This window comes from Netta rufina (assembly GCF_964035555.1).
Source record: "Netta rufina genome assembly, chromosome: 20".
NCBI lineage: Eukaryota > Metazoa > Chordata > Aves > Anseriformes > Anatidae > Netta > Netta rufina.
In genome coordinates this window covers 6789583-6806466 of record NC_140144.1, presented here as the reverse complement: position 1 = coordinate 6806466, position 16884 = coordinate 6789583, and the positions used below count along the sequence as shown (strand labels likewise).

General features: G+C 56.5%; 1 protein-coding gene across 1 annotated transcript in view; it reads left to right on the top strand.

The window, feature by feature from the left end:
• Positions 1-16884, top strand: part of RXRA (retinoid X receptor alpha) — a 95802-nt gene that overhangs the window by 64118 nt on the left and 14800 nt on the right. Inside the window, exons 3-5 of the mRNA XM_084299309.1 lie at positions 1078-1228; positions 2107-2286; positions 11871-12040. Of these exons, the coding sequence (XP_084155435.1) occupies positions 1078-1228; positions 2107-2286; positions 11871-12040 (501 nt within the window). The remainder of the gene's footprint in view (positions 1-1077; positions 1229-2106; positions 2287-11870; positions 12041-16884) is intronic.

Sequence of the window (16884 nt, the reverse complement as noted above, 5' to 3'; positions counted from 1 at the left end):
CCCTCTCGATGGGGCTGAGCAGGGAGGGCATCGTGGCAGTGGCACAGAGCAGCGTGCAGCAAGGTCTTTCTGGTGACATGGTGCATAAAATCTGCTCGACCTCCTGACGCAAAGAAAACCCCCGAGGCTGTGAAGGCGCGGACGGCTGCTGAGATGAGGAGAGATGAGGATGCCAGCTTGTAACTCGGAGGCTGGGGCTGTAATTCCGTCCTCTCACACCTTCCCTTCATGCCTCAGCGGGCTGTGAGGGGCGTGCAGCCTCGGGCAGAGGCACGGATGGCAGAGCTGGTGTGGATCAGCCCCAGCTGCACAGGTTGCTGTGATACCGCCACGGGTCCCCCTTACGTCTCTGTGCCTCAGTTTCCCCCTGTGTTTGGGGGGATCACGGGGCCCTGCCTGTGATATAAAGCAGGAATCTTCTCCATCACCCCTGTCCCGGCTGCTGCTTTTAATTCTGCTCCTTTTTCCCTTCCTGTCGGGCTCGGCAGGGTCAGGATGGGAGCCCGGGGGGCTGCAGAGCGCCGAGCGGTGTCCCACGCCTGCCAGCTCTGCAAAGCCAGGCCCCGCTGCAGCTGGGATCTATTTATTTGCTGCGGAGCTTTCCTTGGGAGAGAGAATGCTAAAAGGAGATCTATAAATTGCCGAGCGAAAGCGCTCGTGTCCTGGCCTTTGTCATCCCTGCAAGCGCTCGCTCCCACGAGCCGTCGCTGCCAAGCATCCTCCCTGCCCTTTACACCAGGGGGAGGGCTGGGGAGCACGAGGAGATGCAGGCTGTCCCGTGGTGCTGGGCAGCACAGAAGGAGCCCAGCCTCACGTTAATCCATGCCAGAGCATCTCCCATGGGGCTGGTGCTGGGAGCAGGACCCAGTGTCCCCGTGCCACCAGCTTCGAGCCAGGGCAGCAGACGAGCCCCTGGGCTTTGGTCTCTGGTCTCAGGTGCCCAAATCCTTTTGGCTCAGCGCTGCGGATGTGGGTTTTAAACTGTGGTGCTCCCCGTTTGAGGGTTGTCCCCTACTCCAAACGTAGCCCCCACGTCCCGCCTGCTCCCTGCTGAGTGCCCTGCTTTTGTCTTGACAGCTCAACTCGCCCATGAACCCCGTCAGCAGCTCCGAAGACATCAAGCCCCCCCTGGGGCTCAACGGGGTCCTCAAAGTGCCAGCACATCCCTCAGGAACGATGGCCTCCTTCACCAAGCACATATGTGCCATCTGCGGGGACAGGTCTTCAGGTACGGCTGGTCCCCGTGCCGGGTGCTGCTGCCCTGCACGAGCACAGCGAGGCTTTGCATCGTGGCCAGGGACAAAAAAAAACCCTATACAAAAGCCTCCCCAGGCTGTCTGCTCTCAGGCGGGCGCTGTCACGAGCCAGGTGAGATGTGCTCGCCGCGGCTCTTTGACCTCTCCCATTCTTCATCATGCCCTGACGGTAAGGAGAGAAGTAAACAATTTGTCCGGCTCCTCGGAGGAGCGAATCCCCCAGGTCACAGCTTAGCCAGCGGTGTTTTATCCTCGGCCCTAAGCAGTGCTGCCCCTCAGAAGGCCGGGCATTAGCTGAGCGTCCCTCTCTCCGCATCCTTTGATCCGTAGCTGGTCTCATCACATAGCACCAGATAAAAAGATGTGCTTCGCATGGAGCCTCTCCACTCATGGGAGATAAAGATGTGCTAATTCCCTTTATTCTCATGCTATTTTAAAAGCTTTCTGCTCCGTAAGTGCTCTGGTGTCTGGGTTTGGAGGTCCTTGGGGACCCCTCCTTGCTCTGTCGGGCTCGGCGGCTGGAGGGGGGCGCGTGGCGGAGCTGGCTGAGCCTCGTGTGCGGCGTGGGGTGCCCAGGGAGAGCGGGGGGACGGGGACGTGCCCCCGTTTTTTGCTGTGCTGCATCTCCCTTGGTTTCATTCCGAAATGGTGGGGGCTTTTTCTGGCTTTCTCGGATGCTCTGGAAGTCAAGTGAAGGCAAAGCCGCTGCCCTTCAGCTCATGGTCACCGTGCCAAGAAGCCTCAGCTTCCTCCGGGCACTGCCCTGGGCAGAGCTGCGGGTTCCTGGGGCATCTTTATGCTCCTGGGACCCTCGGTGCATCCCCTAACCCAAGTCCTGTCCCCACTGCAGGTAAACATTACGGGGTGTACAGCTGCGAGGGCTGCAAAGGCTTCTTCAAGCGCACGGTGCGGAAGGACCTGACCTACACGTGCCGCGACAACAAGGACTGCTTGATCGACAAGCGCCAGCGCAACCGCTGCCAGTACTGCCGCTACCAGAAGTGTCTTGCCATGGGGATGAAGCGAGAAGGTAAGGCAGAGAGAGCCTGTCCCAGGCACCCAAGGGTGCTGCGTGTCCTGCAGGCACCTGTCCTTCCTCGGGAGGCTCCGGCACGCTGCCGGGGAGCTCGCTCTCCTCGTTTTGGGGTTATTTTATGGCAGCAAACGCACCGAGAGCTTTCCTTTCCCACCTTTCCTTTCCCTGTAGAGAGGTGAGAAAGCTGCTGGGGCACGTTTTGGGGGACAAACCTGGCTTTGCCTTTCCATCCCATGCAGCCCGGGATGCTGAGCGCTGCAAACCCTGAGCTGGGCAGGGGACATTGCGCAAAGAGCCCACGGTTACTGTGCTGCTGCCTCGGAGAGGCTCCCGCAGCTGGTGCGTCCCAGCGGCTCGCTGTTTATCTTTCACACCTCTCACGGGGTGGCTGTTGGGGTGAGGGGAGTTATCGCCCTGCTCGGCTGCCTGCGGACACGGCCTCGGCTCAGGGCTCCGCTGCCCTAACCCAGAAAAATTCCCTAGCAGTAGCGATACTGTTTTTTTTTTTTTTTCTTTTTCTTTTTCTTCCTGGGAGGATAAAGGAAATTCAGTCTTGTAAAAAGATCTCCCCTACCCTTACTGGAATGTAAATGTAGGATCTGAAACTCCCTGGCAGGGCTTCTTTTCAATGCTCTTTTTAAATGCTGACTGCACCTCTTTCAAACTGCTGGCAGAATAGGCTTTTAGCAGAGGCGATGTGAAAATGACCCCTGGGTGCTGCTCAGGTCTCCGGTGCCTTCTCCCCTTACATCTGCCGAGCACCCTGGCCTGGGGCAGGCGGGCAGAGCCCTTCCTCTGCCGGCTGCAGCGAGTGGTGCTCCCGCTGTGTCCTTTTGGAGAGCTCTTGGTCTTGTCCCGGGCACGAAATGCACCCCTGCTCCCCCTGGCCCCATGGAGTTTCATCCTTCAGAGCTCAAAAACGTGGCTTTCTGCCCCAAACAGCGATGGGTTGTGCACGGGGAGGTGGCTCTGCCAGGTGTGGCTGCGGGCAGACACCTCATTTGGTGGAGCAGCGTGGTTTGAGGGGGTGGACACGTTGCTTTTGTTAGGAACATGATGCACAGCGGGTACCTCCGAGAGACACCCCTGGGTGGAGCTTGGGGTGCTCCCGGCTCCCTCCCCGCTGTCACCCCCAGCAAATATTCACTGGAGAGGGGATTTCTCCGTGGCAAACTTCTCCTTGGAGAAGAAAACTGGTGCACACAAGGTGCAGCCCACTCAGACTCCCAGGACACACATCCAGGAGAAGCGCACGGAGACGAGCGGCTGCACGGCAGGGCTGCGGGCAGGCTGTGGGGCAGGGGAAAGGCAAAACCCTACAGACAGATCCACCCAGGCAGAGCCCGTGGCCGTTTGTGATCCTGCTCATCTCCTTCCCCTCGGCTCGCCCGCGCTGATCTCCTGCCATCGGGCACCTGCCTCGTGCCTACCGTTAGCGGGGATTGCATGGGCAGCACCATTAAAATTATAGCCCTATTAATTAATTTCTAAGTGGCGGTGGAATTCCCCGGGGAGCGCGTACAGTAGGAGGACTCTATTAATTCATCTTGATTAACATTATCACAATGAATACCGAATGAATTCGTAACGATCAGCCAATTATTTAAAAAGTGTGACAGATGGGAGCTTCGGAACTCCACGAGGGCGCTCAGGCGGCGCGGGCTGGTCTGCTGCTGGCGCTGCACGAGGAGAGCTCTGGAGAAGGGGAAAATCCCGCTGTGTTGGCAGCCAGCGGGTGTTTGGGGTAAAAACCCCGCGTAGGGAAAGCTGGGATAGCTGCCCTGGTCCCCAGATAAAGATCTCTCCTGTTACAAGCCTGGCAGCTCAGTGCCTCCTGCCAGGTTTGGAGATGTCCCAGGGCTGGTTTCAGACCTGAAAGAGAGAAGTTGGAGCTTGCTGAGCTTTGGTTTCGAGAAGCTCCCGGATTTCACGTGGGATTACCCACCTGATGTGCCAGCAGAGTATCTCCTTCCCCTTGCATCCATCCCAGCTCACTGCTGTCCTGCAGGGCCAGCCAGGAGCCTTGTCCTCACGGCAGCCCTGCCGTCTCCACGCCGCCTCTCTTTTGGGGAGCAGCTTTGGGCTAAATCCCGCACGGTAATTCCTTCTGCCCAAATGCTCGCTTAACAACAAAGCTGGCTTTTTATCCTCTCGTGTAAACTGTTCCATCTTTTAAGTAACGGCCGGGGTAATGGGCCTCATTTCCTTAAAAAATATCTCGCTCTGGAGACCTAATTTATAGCTACATAAACGCATACCAGACTCCTGCTGGGAAAGTCTCTCTCCTGTAGCCCAAAGGTATTTGGATGTCGTGGAAGTGCAGTAAAACCCTCCAAACTAAGGGCTAAGCGCTCCAGTGAAGAACTAAAACACATCCTGTGTGGCAGCGGGCGCTGCTGTGAGCTGCAGAGCCACACTGGGAAGATGAGGGCTGCAGGGCTTGCCCAAAAACCCTGTGCAAGGAGGGTTAAAAGGCTCCGTACGTAGCTGATGGGTTGGCTTTGAGCTCCCAGCACCCGGGGGGCTCCAGGTGCTTGTGCCAAGGGCAGACAGACACTAACCTTGTGCTCCAGGGGGGGATCCCTGCAATTCCAGGGGGAATCCCAGGGCAGGGGAAGCAACGTGGCTGCAGTGGAGGGAGCTCGGGATGTGCTCCTGGAAGGACAGGGCACTGCTTCTGTGCCGGGAGGCTTTGCTTTTCCAGCCAGGTCTGGGGGATATTGGCTTCGAGGGGTGCAAGCCTGCAGAAGTGGAGGATTCCTCCTAGAGTGTGCACCTCTGGCTGCTCCCTGTTAAGGGAAAGGGTGGGATGGATGCTGGTAGATGCTGATGCTGCCCGAGCCTCGTGGGTTCCGAGGTACTGAGGCGGTGATAAATAAGTGACTGGGAGCATTTTTCCCCTGTGAATTACTGCCAGCTGTGCGAGCCTTTGGTTTTTGCACTCTGTCTCCCACCGAATACCGGATAGTCAACAAAAGTGAGATTACCATCAGGGATCTTGACTAATGCAGGGATTATTGCTGTGGGGGTGGCTGTTTGCATCCAGAAGGCCAACTCGCTGCTTGATCTGTTCCTGATTAGGGTCTGAGGTGGGTCTCGGTTAGCAGAACAGCTTTGGAGGCTCTGCGCATCAGCAGCCGTCTATTTTAAGGGAAAAAAATGGAAAGTGCCGTTGAGCTGGGGAGGAGGAGGTCTTGCGAAGAGACGGGAGTAAACACCCAGGGTCTTGGGATAACGGCAACCTGCGTGCAGGGCTGTTAGCTGGGGTTAGCTTCGGAGCTGAGCGGGGTCACCCGAGCCTGCAAACCCCCTGGCCCCGTGTTAGCAGTGCTGTTTTCTCCTGCAGTGGGGTCCCAGCCCCGTATCACCAGCACCAGGAGCAGGAAGCAGCAGCGAGGAGCCCTTTCCCATGCTCCCGCAGCAGCTCGCAGCGAGCCCCCGTTGGGAACGGCACAGCCCGGCCCCCTCCGCCCCCGCCGCTCCTTCCCTTCCCCAGGCAGCCCGTGGCTCTCCGCTCACCCTGCCCAGACCGAGGCCGACCAGGGTGGCTGGCTAGTGGTGAATCTCTGCCAAGAAGCCGTGTGAGTGACCCCCAAAGCCACGACGTGGTGGTGGTGGCCTCCAGCAGCCTCCAAGGCGCGATGCCGCAGCGCTCGGACGTCCCTCGCTGGCTCCAGGACCCCGTTACCCCGAGCTCCTGCAGGGCCGAGGGTCTTAACCCGGGGTGGGCTCCCTGCTCAGCCCTGCAGGAAGCTTTGTGCCTGCAGAACCTCAGCACCTCTCCTGGGAGCTGCCCCCATCACCCACTCAGTCCTGAGGGACCCAAGTGTCCTCCCGTGTTGGCCAAGAGTCGCTCGGAGCTCACTGATGTGTGCCCAAACCCCCCCCGCTGCATCTCTGCAGCCCCCGCACCTCCAGCCCCAGCTCCCGGAGCATCCTCGGGGCAAAAAGGAGCGAGAGGAGTCTGGGGGAAAAAAGAGCAGGGATTCGGGTCTCCCGCCTGCCCTTCCAAGTGAACGCAAAAGCAGGCAAGTGGCCATACCCCAGCGAAGGGGCAGAGTTCAAGAGCGCAGTTATTTTTAGTAGTAATTTTGGAATGGAAAATGCTTTTCGGCTTAATGAGCTTGTTTCTTATATCCTTTTAAAGAGCTGCTCTTTAAAGCAGCTGGTTGAAGGATGCTGTTGTGTTTCTTTTTTTTTTTTTTTTTCGTTGTTGTTGTTTTGAAGGATACTTTGAAGGTTGAGAAAAAGGGTTTGGTTTCTGATTTTCTCCCCCTGCTTTGGCAGTGTTATACTTTGCCGTGCCCAGGTTGTGAGAGTGAAGTGACCTGCTCCTTTTAGCTTTTGTTTTCCAAAGCCCTTCCCTGTGCAGGCTGACTGCGTGCGAATATCTCAATCCACTCTTTAACACTCCATTTCCCTGACATCACATTTCTTAGCATCACGGCAGCATTTTGCCTCTCTTAGCAATACCAAACACCATATCCGAGTGAAAGCGCCGCCGTTTATTTCCCGTCCCGCAGCTTTTGAGCTTGTTCACCATAAAAAGCTGCATCTGGGAGACAAGGGAGGCACAGCCACATGAAGGTGAGGCAGAAGGAACAGGGTCGGAATTGGTTTCCCCAGCCGTGGCGGCGCTTCCCATATAAACAGGTACCTCAGGCGTAAGCGCTTCAAGATGCCTCTGATGCACGGCTGAGATGCAGCTTCATAAAAAGGCAGCAGAGCCCAATAAATTCCACCGCCGGTGAAACGGAAATCCCCAATAACCCTCCCCCCAGCACTTCATAAATAAAGCAGCCACCCACTTGTAGGCTCGGGGAAAATGGAGCAGGTTTGGGTCTTGGAGGCCACCGGAGCCTCCAGGCTCTCCAAGAGGAGAGCGGCGAGCCGGGGCACCCCGCTGGCAGGATGGCACCCGAGGCAGCGGGATCAGGTCTTCTGAAAAGCAGAGGGTTGGGTGGGGAGGTCACCCTCATCCCCCAGTGCTCCAGTGAGGCTGGGCTGGGCACAAGAGGCCTCAGCTGCCCGTCTGTGAAATGGGCGCAGCCGCGTGCCCCGAGAACCTTGGGCCTCCTGGGGATGGGGCCGGGGCTGAAAATCTGCCTGGGTCCCTGAAATCTGCCTGGGCTGGAGTGGTCTGGAAAGGGGCATCAGCCCCGTGTGCCTCTTCTGCTGTCATCTGCCGTGGTTTTTGCACTGCCCAGGGATGAGGTCGAGTGCTGGTGCCTGCCCTCCGTGTGCCACTCGCCGGATCCGTCCCCCGGAGAAAGACCCATTCAGTCACGTCCTGGTGGGAGTGAATTATTCTTCCCCCTCGTCCCCTGAGAAAAGGAACAAAGCCCAGCCAGTCGCCCATGTTATTGTTCCTGGAAGGAGGGGTGTTTGTCTCAGACACAAGCCCTCCTCTCTCTGGAGGCAGGCTGATTACAAGCTGATGGAGCCTGCAGCTCTCTGCGAGCAGACAAGCACGCTGCTGACCCCACAGCTGATGGGGGCACCTCGGCACTGCCTTGGTGCAAAGCCCCATTCCCTCTGTGCCTCTGGCTTCCTGCATTAAAATCCCTCAAGTGCAGAAGCTCGGGGGTCCCGAGCACGGGGACAGCAGGTCGGGGTACCCGTGGCTTTGGTCCAGAGCCCACGGGTCCAAGCGTTTCAGCAAAACGCTGCTGAATCAGCGTCGGAGACACCAAGTTGGTTTTCTGCTTGCATCTCTCACCAGGCTTTAGAAGCAGAGCTTGCATTTGAAATCTTTCTCTTTCTTCAAGCTAATTAGGCTGCAGATCACAGCATCGGGTTTCTCTCCGCCAGCCAGAAGCTTGAAAAGGAAAGAAACCTTCTGCCCGAGGACTGGGATCCCCGGGGCGATCGCACGGCTCCGAGAGCAGGGGCTCGGTGACAGGGGCACGAGGCTTGGGGAGCAGTGACAGCAGTTGGGGTGCTGCAGGGGTTGGTTTCTCAGCAGAGTTTTCCTCGTCGCTGCAGTGGGTGGAATTTGCATTATTTTCACGTCAGCTCTTGGTCCTGGGCAGCTGAGGTTCTTCTGCAAGCCACGGTATGAGGCATTTTGGTTCTTTCAGAGGGAGAAGCCACCAAGAAGTGGTCTTAGCGCACGTATAGTGCTGTACCGCGGCCTGGGGAAGTGCAGGCGGGCTTGGGATCTCGAGATGAGAAGTGACAGCAAGCAGCCTCGGGCAAGAAGAAGCCAAATGAAGCGGAATAATGTGAGCGCCTCTTCATCAGGTGCCATGGCAAACACAGGCTTCTGTCCTTGGCTCGGCTCAGACATAGCTGGAGGAGGCGCGGCCGCCTCCGAGAGCTCCCCGACTGCAGCATCTTTTTTCTCCTCAAGTGCATTGCAGGTTTTAAATGCTTCCCTTCTGTTAGGAAAATCAGACTAAAAAAAAACAAAAAACACAAACAAACAAAAAAAACAAACCTCTCAACTGTATGAGTCTCCTTGAAGACAAATAAAAGCATCGGCGCGGCCATCAGCACAGAAGAGACTGCTGAAGCTGGTCTCTGAAAACACAGCACGTTGGACGGGGTGGTGCAACAACAGCTTGGCCCTGCTCTGGGGACAAACATGCCCTGCTGTGCCACCCTAAATACAGAAATTTGCGTTGGTGGGACCCGCACGGTGCTAAAAGCGTGCAGCCTGGGTGGTGAGGGCAGCAGGGGATGAGGACACGGCTGCATCCATTGCAGACAAGCCCTGTGGTCTGTCCTGAGCACTCTGTTCGTGCCAAGAGGGGCTCGGTGCTCCCTGTCGAGGCTGTAATAATGTGGTGGGAGACGGGAGAGCCTGGCCAGCGGGGAGGTGTTGCCAGCCCCTTACCTCGTTGCCAGCAGAAAAGAGCAAAAAAGCCTGGCCGCAGTTTGGAAAGGTCCTTGTGGGTCACGCAATCAAGTGCCTGGTTAATGCAGGGTTCTTTAGCCCTCTTCTCAAGGTGATCCTGAGCAGCAGCTGGATTCTCCCTACCCCCAGCTAAGCACAAAGTTGCAGCCTGGAGGGGGAAATGGATGCTGAAGGAGAGGAGGGAGCCAGCAGCGCCAGGTGCCCTGAATTACCGCGCTGCGCAGCCTGTCCTTGCTGCTCCTGTCTCCCTACCACGTGGGAGACAGGAGGGAGAAGCATCTTGGGGCCTCTCCACGGTTGAGAATACTTCTTTTTTCTTAAATATACGTTGATTGTGTCACCAGGGAGAATTTGGGTTGGAGGAGCCGGTCACAGACCCCCTCTAGTTTTTTGTTTTTAACCTCGTAAAACCCCGTGAGCTTACAATGCCCACGAGAGGAAGGGACAGAAATCCAGCAGAAGTACCGAGAACCCGACGATATAATGACCTTTCTAAATTTTACTGTGTTACAGGGATGGAGCACCATCCATCCCGGCCCCCAAGACTTCTGGCAAGCCGAGCAGAACAAGGTATTGCAGTACTGCCAGACAAGCTGCCATGCAGCGACCACGTTTATATTTCCTCTCTTTTTATTTTTTTATTTTTTATTTTTCATTTTTTATTTTTTAAGATAAACAGAACCAAATAACAGAGCCACAAAGAAACCCAGCTCCAAATCAAGCCCATTTGATTTTTTTTTTTTTTTTATCAGCTCCACCGTGGGGCTTTTTTTTTTTGATTAATCCCTGGTGGGAGTGGGGAGTGGACTCCAGAGATCCGGTCCCAGGTCTTTATGGAATGTGACAGTTGGTGTTGGTGGGGCTGAGATCTGCAGATTTAAGGCTTGAAGTAGCTGCTGTCCATGCAGACCTCTGCAGCTCTTTCCTACAAATGCCAGTGTCCATCCCAGCCACTGGCAGCTGAGCTGGGGGATGCATCTCGGACTGGTCCCACTGGTGGAAACTGGCCTCGGGCAGCCTCTTGCAGAGCCAGGAACCACACTTTGTACTTTCATCTGTGTGTCCTGTGCACCTGGGCATCAGGTCTTTGGCGTTTGAGTCATTTTATAAAATCCCATTTTCCAAGTTTGCCTTTCTCCAGGCTTTTCTGTTGTTCAGGAGCTGTTTTATCTCTCCGAATGTGCCCAGAGGAGCTCCGGGGCGTCTGTGCTGTTGAGGAAGGGCTGGCATTAAGCAAAAATTTCTGGTCTTTTTATGACTGAGAAAACAGGAGCGTGGGTGGGTGTGGGGAGAAAGTTCGTCAGGATTTGATGTTGGCCTGAAAAAGTAAAGCGAAGCATCTGACCCAGACAAGGTCCAGATGGACCAGAGCCACGTCGCGGATCTGAGCTTTACCAGTCTACCTGGCCCTGCTCAGCCAAGCTGAAAACGCTGTGTGGGCCTGGGGAGCCTCTGCAGCCTGTGAACTTAGAGCAGCTTGCAAAAATAACCTCTTACTTCGTGCCTGAGAGCTTTCTGCCAGCAAACAAAACGTCCCGTTGGCGTGCAGCAAACCGCAGGCTGCAGCGCCACGGCAGGAGGGCAGCCCTCACCGAGCGGGCTGGCGAGGAGATAATGCGACCAGTGTCTGTACAGGGCTCCTTTAGCACGTGTTTTAATTTCCTGGCTTTTAAGAAATCAGTTTTGTGTTGTAGATTTTATCCTTGTGCTTGGCATGGAGCTGCTTTCACCGATTCCCTAAGGGTCTCCTGGTGCAGCTCCGATGTCGCTGGAACAATGCCTGTGCCCCTGCTGCTCACGGAACCAGGTTTAAATTCAGCAAAGAGGTAAAGCGTTAGGATAACTGATAATAAATAGCAGGCTTTTTACGTGACTAAGTGCCTCGTTCAGTCCTGGACAAAGAGCTGGGGAAGTTGTCTCTGGGGACAAGGGATGGAAACTCCTCTTGCTGCAGCTGTTCCCACCCTGCCGTGCTGGGCAGCAGCGGTGTGCGGACAAGCAGGGGATTTTGGGCAGGTAACGTTAGGGTTGAGAAAGAGCTGGTTACCCGTGTAACTGTCTGCGTGGAGCTGCTTTCCAGGTTTAGTGAAAGCTCGGTGCTGGTTTCAAAAGGAGCTGGTTAATAGGAACGTTATTAGCATCTAACGAGCCTTTTTCATCTGGGTGCTCGTAGACATGAACTCATCGGCACGTGACACGCTTCTGGCTGGGTTACTCCTTGCACAGGCTTTGGGACAGGTCTCTCCTGTCGGTGTGGGAACTGCCCTGAGACAAAGGCTGGATCAGGGTTTGCATGGGGCGCGTGAGGGCAGATCCCTGCTGCCGGCGGCTGCTCCCACGGTGGCAGCGTCCCGCGGAGCCCCAGGGCACTAGGGGCAAGGCGTGACCTCCGTGGAAACGCACCACCGACAGGCTCAGGAGATGGACAAATTCTCTTTTCTTGAGGGTTCCCTTATGCTTTCCGTTCACCTCCTCCTTTTCTTCCCCCGCAGCAGTGCCCACCCGTTTCTCGCACCCAAGCCCGACCCACACCGAGCACGGTGGTGGCGAGGTCAGGTTGGAGAAGGAGGCAGCTGACGTGTGTGCGCTCCTGCAGGTCGCAAGGACTGAGGATGCTCTGGGTTTTCAAGGCTCCCTGGAGCTTCAGGGTCCCAGCTCGACCACAACACCATGGCCAGGAGCCCCGGGCTGACGCTGTCCTTTTTCTGTCCGTTTCCAGCTGTCCAGGAGGAGAGGCAGCGGGGGAAAGACCGCAACGAGAACGAGGTGGAGTCCACAAGTAGCGCCAACGAGGACATGCCCGTGGAAAAGATCTTGGAAGCTGAACTCGCCGTGGAGCCCAAGACAGAGACGTACATTGAAGCGAACATGGGCTTGACGCCGAGCTCGGTGAGACCCCTCTGTCCCCTGGGTCCCATCCTGGCACACGGGGCTGGGCGAGCATGGGGGGGCTCCATGTTGGTGTAACACCAGCACAGCAGCGAGCCTGGGTCAGGGCAGGGTTAATTTTGGGAAGAAGAGCTGTGCAGGGCTCCGAAATGCAGATGAGCTCAGGTGGAAGGCCGAGGAAAGCAAAGCCCTGCTGCTGGCACTTCTCCGTCTCAGACACAGCAAGGGGTGCTCTGTCCGGAGCTGCAGGGAGGAACTTGTGCTGTAAGGCATAATTAAAAGGACTCGAAGGAAGGGTTTTGCTTTACTTAACAGCCAGCAGTGCTAAAAAGCAGGAAGACAGCCCCAGCTCTGATGAGCTCATAGTCCAATCAGGCCCGTAACCAGACCTTGGTGGCTGAAGTGCAAAGAGATAAGGGCTGTAAAACGGGGTGTGACTTTCCAGATGCCGCATTGTACAGCTGCTGGCCTGTAAGAAGAGAAAACCTGCCGAAGTTTGCTCTCAAGTTCCCTTCACGTTTGGAAGTTTGTGTTAGAACTGGGCCTGCTGGAAGCAGCAGGGCTCTAACGGGAGCTTGTGCAGGGAGGAGAGAGCTGATGGAATAGGAACGAGTGGGAGGCTGTGAGGTGGGAAACTGCCTTGCTGTGCTTTCTTAGATTCCCTTCTCATCAGGTTACAGTCTTGCTTTGAGAAGGCCTCCCTGCAAAGCAGCTGCCTCCAACCTATCCGAAATCTGGCTCCTAGGGCAGACCATGCACAAAGCCCTCGTAAAGAGCCTTATTGCAGAGAAAGTACACTTAGGCTAATTACCCCCACCCCTGCCATCCTGAGGGACTGGAAGTCTGAAAGAAAAGGGAAGGAAGGGGGAGAGAAAGAAAATAAATTGTCACCACCCTGTAAGTGCTGTTGGGGCTGGGGTCAGCTGTGCTTGGTTTCCCATTTGCCCAAGGCGATGCCTTCTGGCAGGCACGGGGGAAGCAGCAAGGGGCACTGCTGCTGCAGGGCATCAGCTGGGGCTGCAGAGGGCTTAAATCACCCCAAAACTCAGGGCAGGGAGAGGCTGGAGCACGGGGCATCCCGTGGGTCCTGTGGGATGGAGCTGGGCTGGGCGGGCAGGCAGCTGAGAGCAGGAACACGTGGGGAAATATCCCTCTGCTTTCCTTATTGCTCCGTGCTGGGCATCTGTGGGGCTGAGATGATGAGATTTCTGGGAGACAGAAGGCCTCTGCAGTATTTATTTTCTGCTGCAATGCTGCTTTATCTCTTTCTTCACGGGAGGCTGGAGGACTGAGCCGAAATACCGCATCTTGCAGGGCGTAACAGGTCTTGGAGCCAGGCTGCTCCGTGCAGGGATCTGAGCCTTGGCTGCTTCTCTGAGACGCTCTCTTTGGCCTTTACCTGCCAGGGGACTTCATGGCTGGGTCGTGAAGTGAAGTTTTTGCTGTGTAAGGCTTCCTGCTAAGGACAGGGAGGGCTCGTGTGAAGCTCTCCAGCAGCAGGTTGAGGGGAAGCTCACCTGCCTCTGTGGCTCCCCATTGCCAGGGAGACCCGAGGGGCTTTTTTTTGGAGGAAAGCAGCCCCGCTGCGGTTAGTGGAGGGCTGGGAAAGGCTCTGACTGCTATCAGGATTACAAATACTTCAGGGGAGTTGTAGGCAGCGTTGTGCTGACTTGAAAACAAACCCCAGAGAGCGAGGTGAAATAAATGGCTTCGTCTGGCACTGCGTCTCCTCAGCCTCTTGTAGCAAATTGAAAGCTGGTTCCTGCATAATTCAACACGCATTACTGTGAACAAGGATGTGTGTTGCATCTAAATAGAAGCAGGAGGCTTGTTGAAATGCCCTATTATTGTCGAGCGGCTTCTGTCGATGAGGTGACATTTGTAGCAGGTTTAGCAGATGTATGAGACCAGCAGCACCCGGACGAGGCCACCGGATGAGGCGAGGCAAGACGGAGGAGCTGCCGTCCTCCCAGCCCTCCCCAGAGGGCTGACGTGATGGAGAGGCAGGCAAATTCAGTCCCTAATAGACACGGGGTAAAATACAAGCTGTTTCCCATCAGCCTGATGCGTTGGGTCCTTTGATTTGTGCCCCCACACCTTTGCACGTCTGCTTTGAGCGCAGCTGGGGAGCAAGGACCAAGCAAGGAGCAGGCTTGCAAGGACGTTTCCACCGTGCTGTGCCTGGCTAGGATGGAGGTGGCAGCACACAGACGGAGCTAACACCTTCCCCTCCCAGCTGGTCTCATGTCTTTGACTGTCACCTTCCTGCCATCGTCCCCCCTTGGCTTTGCAGGCTGGCACCGGCGCTGGTTTTGGCCACCTAGCCGAGCGTGGCACCAGCCGTGGGGCTTTGGCACAGTTATTGGAGCTGATAAAAGGGGAGGGCAGGGGTGGGGCCGTGGTTCTAGGGCAGTGCCAAGCCTCAGCATTTCGATAAGCATCACTGAGACACTCCTAATTGCAGCAGGGAGCCCCCAACAACAGCTCTGCAGCCGCCGCAAATAGCTGCTAATTGGCAGAGTTGGCAGGCTGCTGACCGTGGCAAAAGGGATAAAACCCCTGGGAGATTCCCACAAGCTTTCGGTGACTGTTGCTGCAGGATTCATCCACGTTGTGTCCCCAAAATCCCCGTGTCACCCCCTGCCCCTTGGGACGATCTGGGCTCCTGCTGCATAATCACCACCTTGGATGGGCTCCTGGCCACCGAAAAGCAGAGCCTGTAACTGAGAGGTGTTATTCCCGTTAGCTCTTAAATCGGCCTTTAGCAGCTGGTTTCAAGTCACCGTTTTCTGGAAGATGTCTCCAAGCTCCAGTTTTCCAGCAGGATCAGGTGCCCGCGTGTCCTTTCCTTCTGTCACACTCCGGCACCGTGCCCTTGCTATTTACTGCAGGAGGGGATTTGCTTTCTGTGCGCGGGGATGGTTTCTAGCAGCACGCCGTAGATCCCGTCCTGGATTGAAGAGGGGCCCTCCAGCCCGCGGGGATGACACTTTTAGCTGCCTCTCAAGCTACAGCAGTTAAAATTCTGCCAGGAAGCGCCGCCGTGGTTCCAGGAACTGCGATCTGAGGTGTAATTAAAGGCTGGGCCCCTCGCTGTGGCTTCGGATGGTGCCGAGAGCCAAGCACAGCTCGTGCCGCTTTGCGGAGTGCCGGGGCTGCAGCCGGGGCTGTGGGAGCAGAGCTTGGCTTGCTGCATCAAGGCTGGTGCTGGAGGCGACCTGCCCAGAAGCAATCCTTTGGGAAAAACATCCAACTTTCCTAAAATACCACTTCGCAGCCACCTGTTGCCCCGCGGGTCAGGTTCGGCAGGGGCACGCGGTCTCCCCAAAGTCGTGTCCTGCTCCAGGGCACGCAGGGCTCCATCCCTCTCCTGCCCCACGGGATCCAGGATCTCCAGCTGGCCGCTGACCGAGCCTGGGGGCTCCTTGCAGCCCCTCTCCCAGGCCAGCTCTGGTCCCCAGTGCTCACGCTATGGTTACGCTGGGCTGAGCCGCAGCCAGTGCAGGGTGCCCCCTCCCAGCCCTCCTGCAGACACCTCTGGGTGCTGCCATTCCCCTGCTTCCAGTGAAAAGCTCCTGCAGAGCTCCTCCTTGCACCCAGCTTGGGGTTTTCCTGTTGTCCAGAGGAAATCTGCCCTCCTGCCCTCCCTCTCCTGGCGAAAAACCCAGTCCTGGCTCACTTCTTCCCCAGGGATGAGCCCCAGCTCCCCTGGAGCAAGACCCCCCCCTGTGGCTGCACCCTTTGGGGAGCTGCTGGAGTGAGGAGGGGAAAATCCCCTTAACGATCTCCCTGCTCTGCAGCTGCAGTGCTGAACCCCAGCCCAGCCCAGCCCATCCATCTCTGCAAGCAACAGGTGAAAATACTTCGAAGGCGGGTGCCCCCCTGCTTGCCAGATGCTGGTTATTTTAAGCCTGGAGAAGGGGAGACGCTGGCCACTGAGGCACAGAGGTGGTGTTTGCTGCCAGGGGATGGCAGAGTGCCCCAGGCAGGGGTCTGTGGGAAGGGCTCCGTGGCGCAGAGGGAGGCGTTGTGTGCCTTGGGCTTTTTCCCTTTCTCAGAGCAGCCTTTCTCACCTCCCTTTGGTTTGTGAGTGCTCAGTCAGCTCTCTGCTAACACAGCCAGCAAGGAAAGCAAGGAGAAGAAGCGATAACCTCCAAGATGATTTATTCTCCAACCTCCTTCCTTTTTTCCCTTTACAGTCCCATAGGGACCAGCTCATCGCTGGTGGCATGTGCGCTGTGGTGGCATCCTCACCTCCTGCTCCCTCCGTGCCACCCGGTGAGCAGCAAGCACCTCTGCCCTGCTGGGAGAGGTGCTTGGGTACGGGGCCAGTAGGAGGGCAATAGCCTCATCCTGCTGCAGCTGGGCTGGTTGCAGGGGGAGCTGCTGTAGGGTCAGCTCCTGCCTCGGCTGTGCACATTCCGTGCTCCGTCCCCATGCGATCCAGAGGTGCAGTAAACGCTCCTCCTCCAGCTTTGAAACTGCTCTTTTAAGGCCATGGAAGAAAAATAATTGCACGATCAAAGCTGGTAGGTATCAGCAGGGATTACGGCGGGATGTGTGGAGGGGCTCATACATCCCTGTCCGGAGAGGTAAACCATATATACACACTTGGACTAGCGAGGTCTGTCTTCGCCGGGGTTAGACGGTCTCTTCCAGTTCCTAATCACGAGCCCACTTGAGCTGTTAGCAGTTCCTTTAAACAGGGATTTGGTGTGTTTAGGCTGACTGTCCTCCTTGAGAGCAGATGGTTTTTGTTACTGGATAATATTTCAAAGGGAAGGGTTTTTTCGCTTTTTCTGTAATGCCCCCTCCGTTGCTGTTTGGTGGGGCTGGGAGGTGCT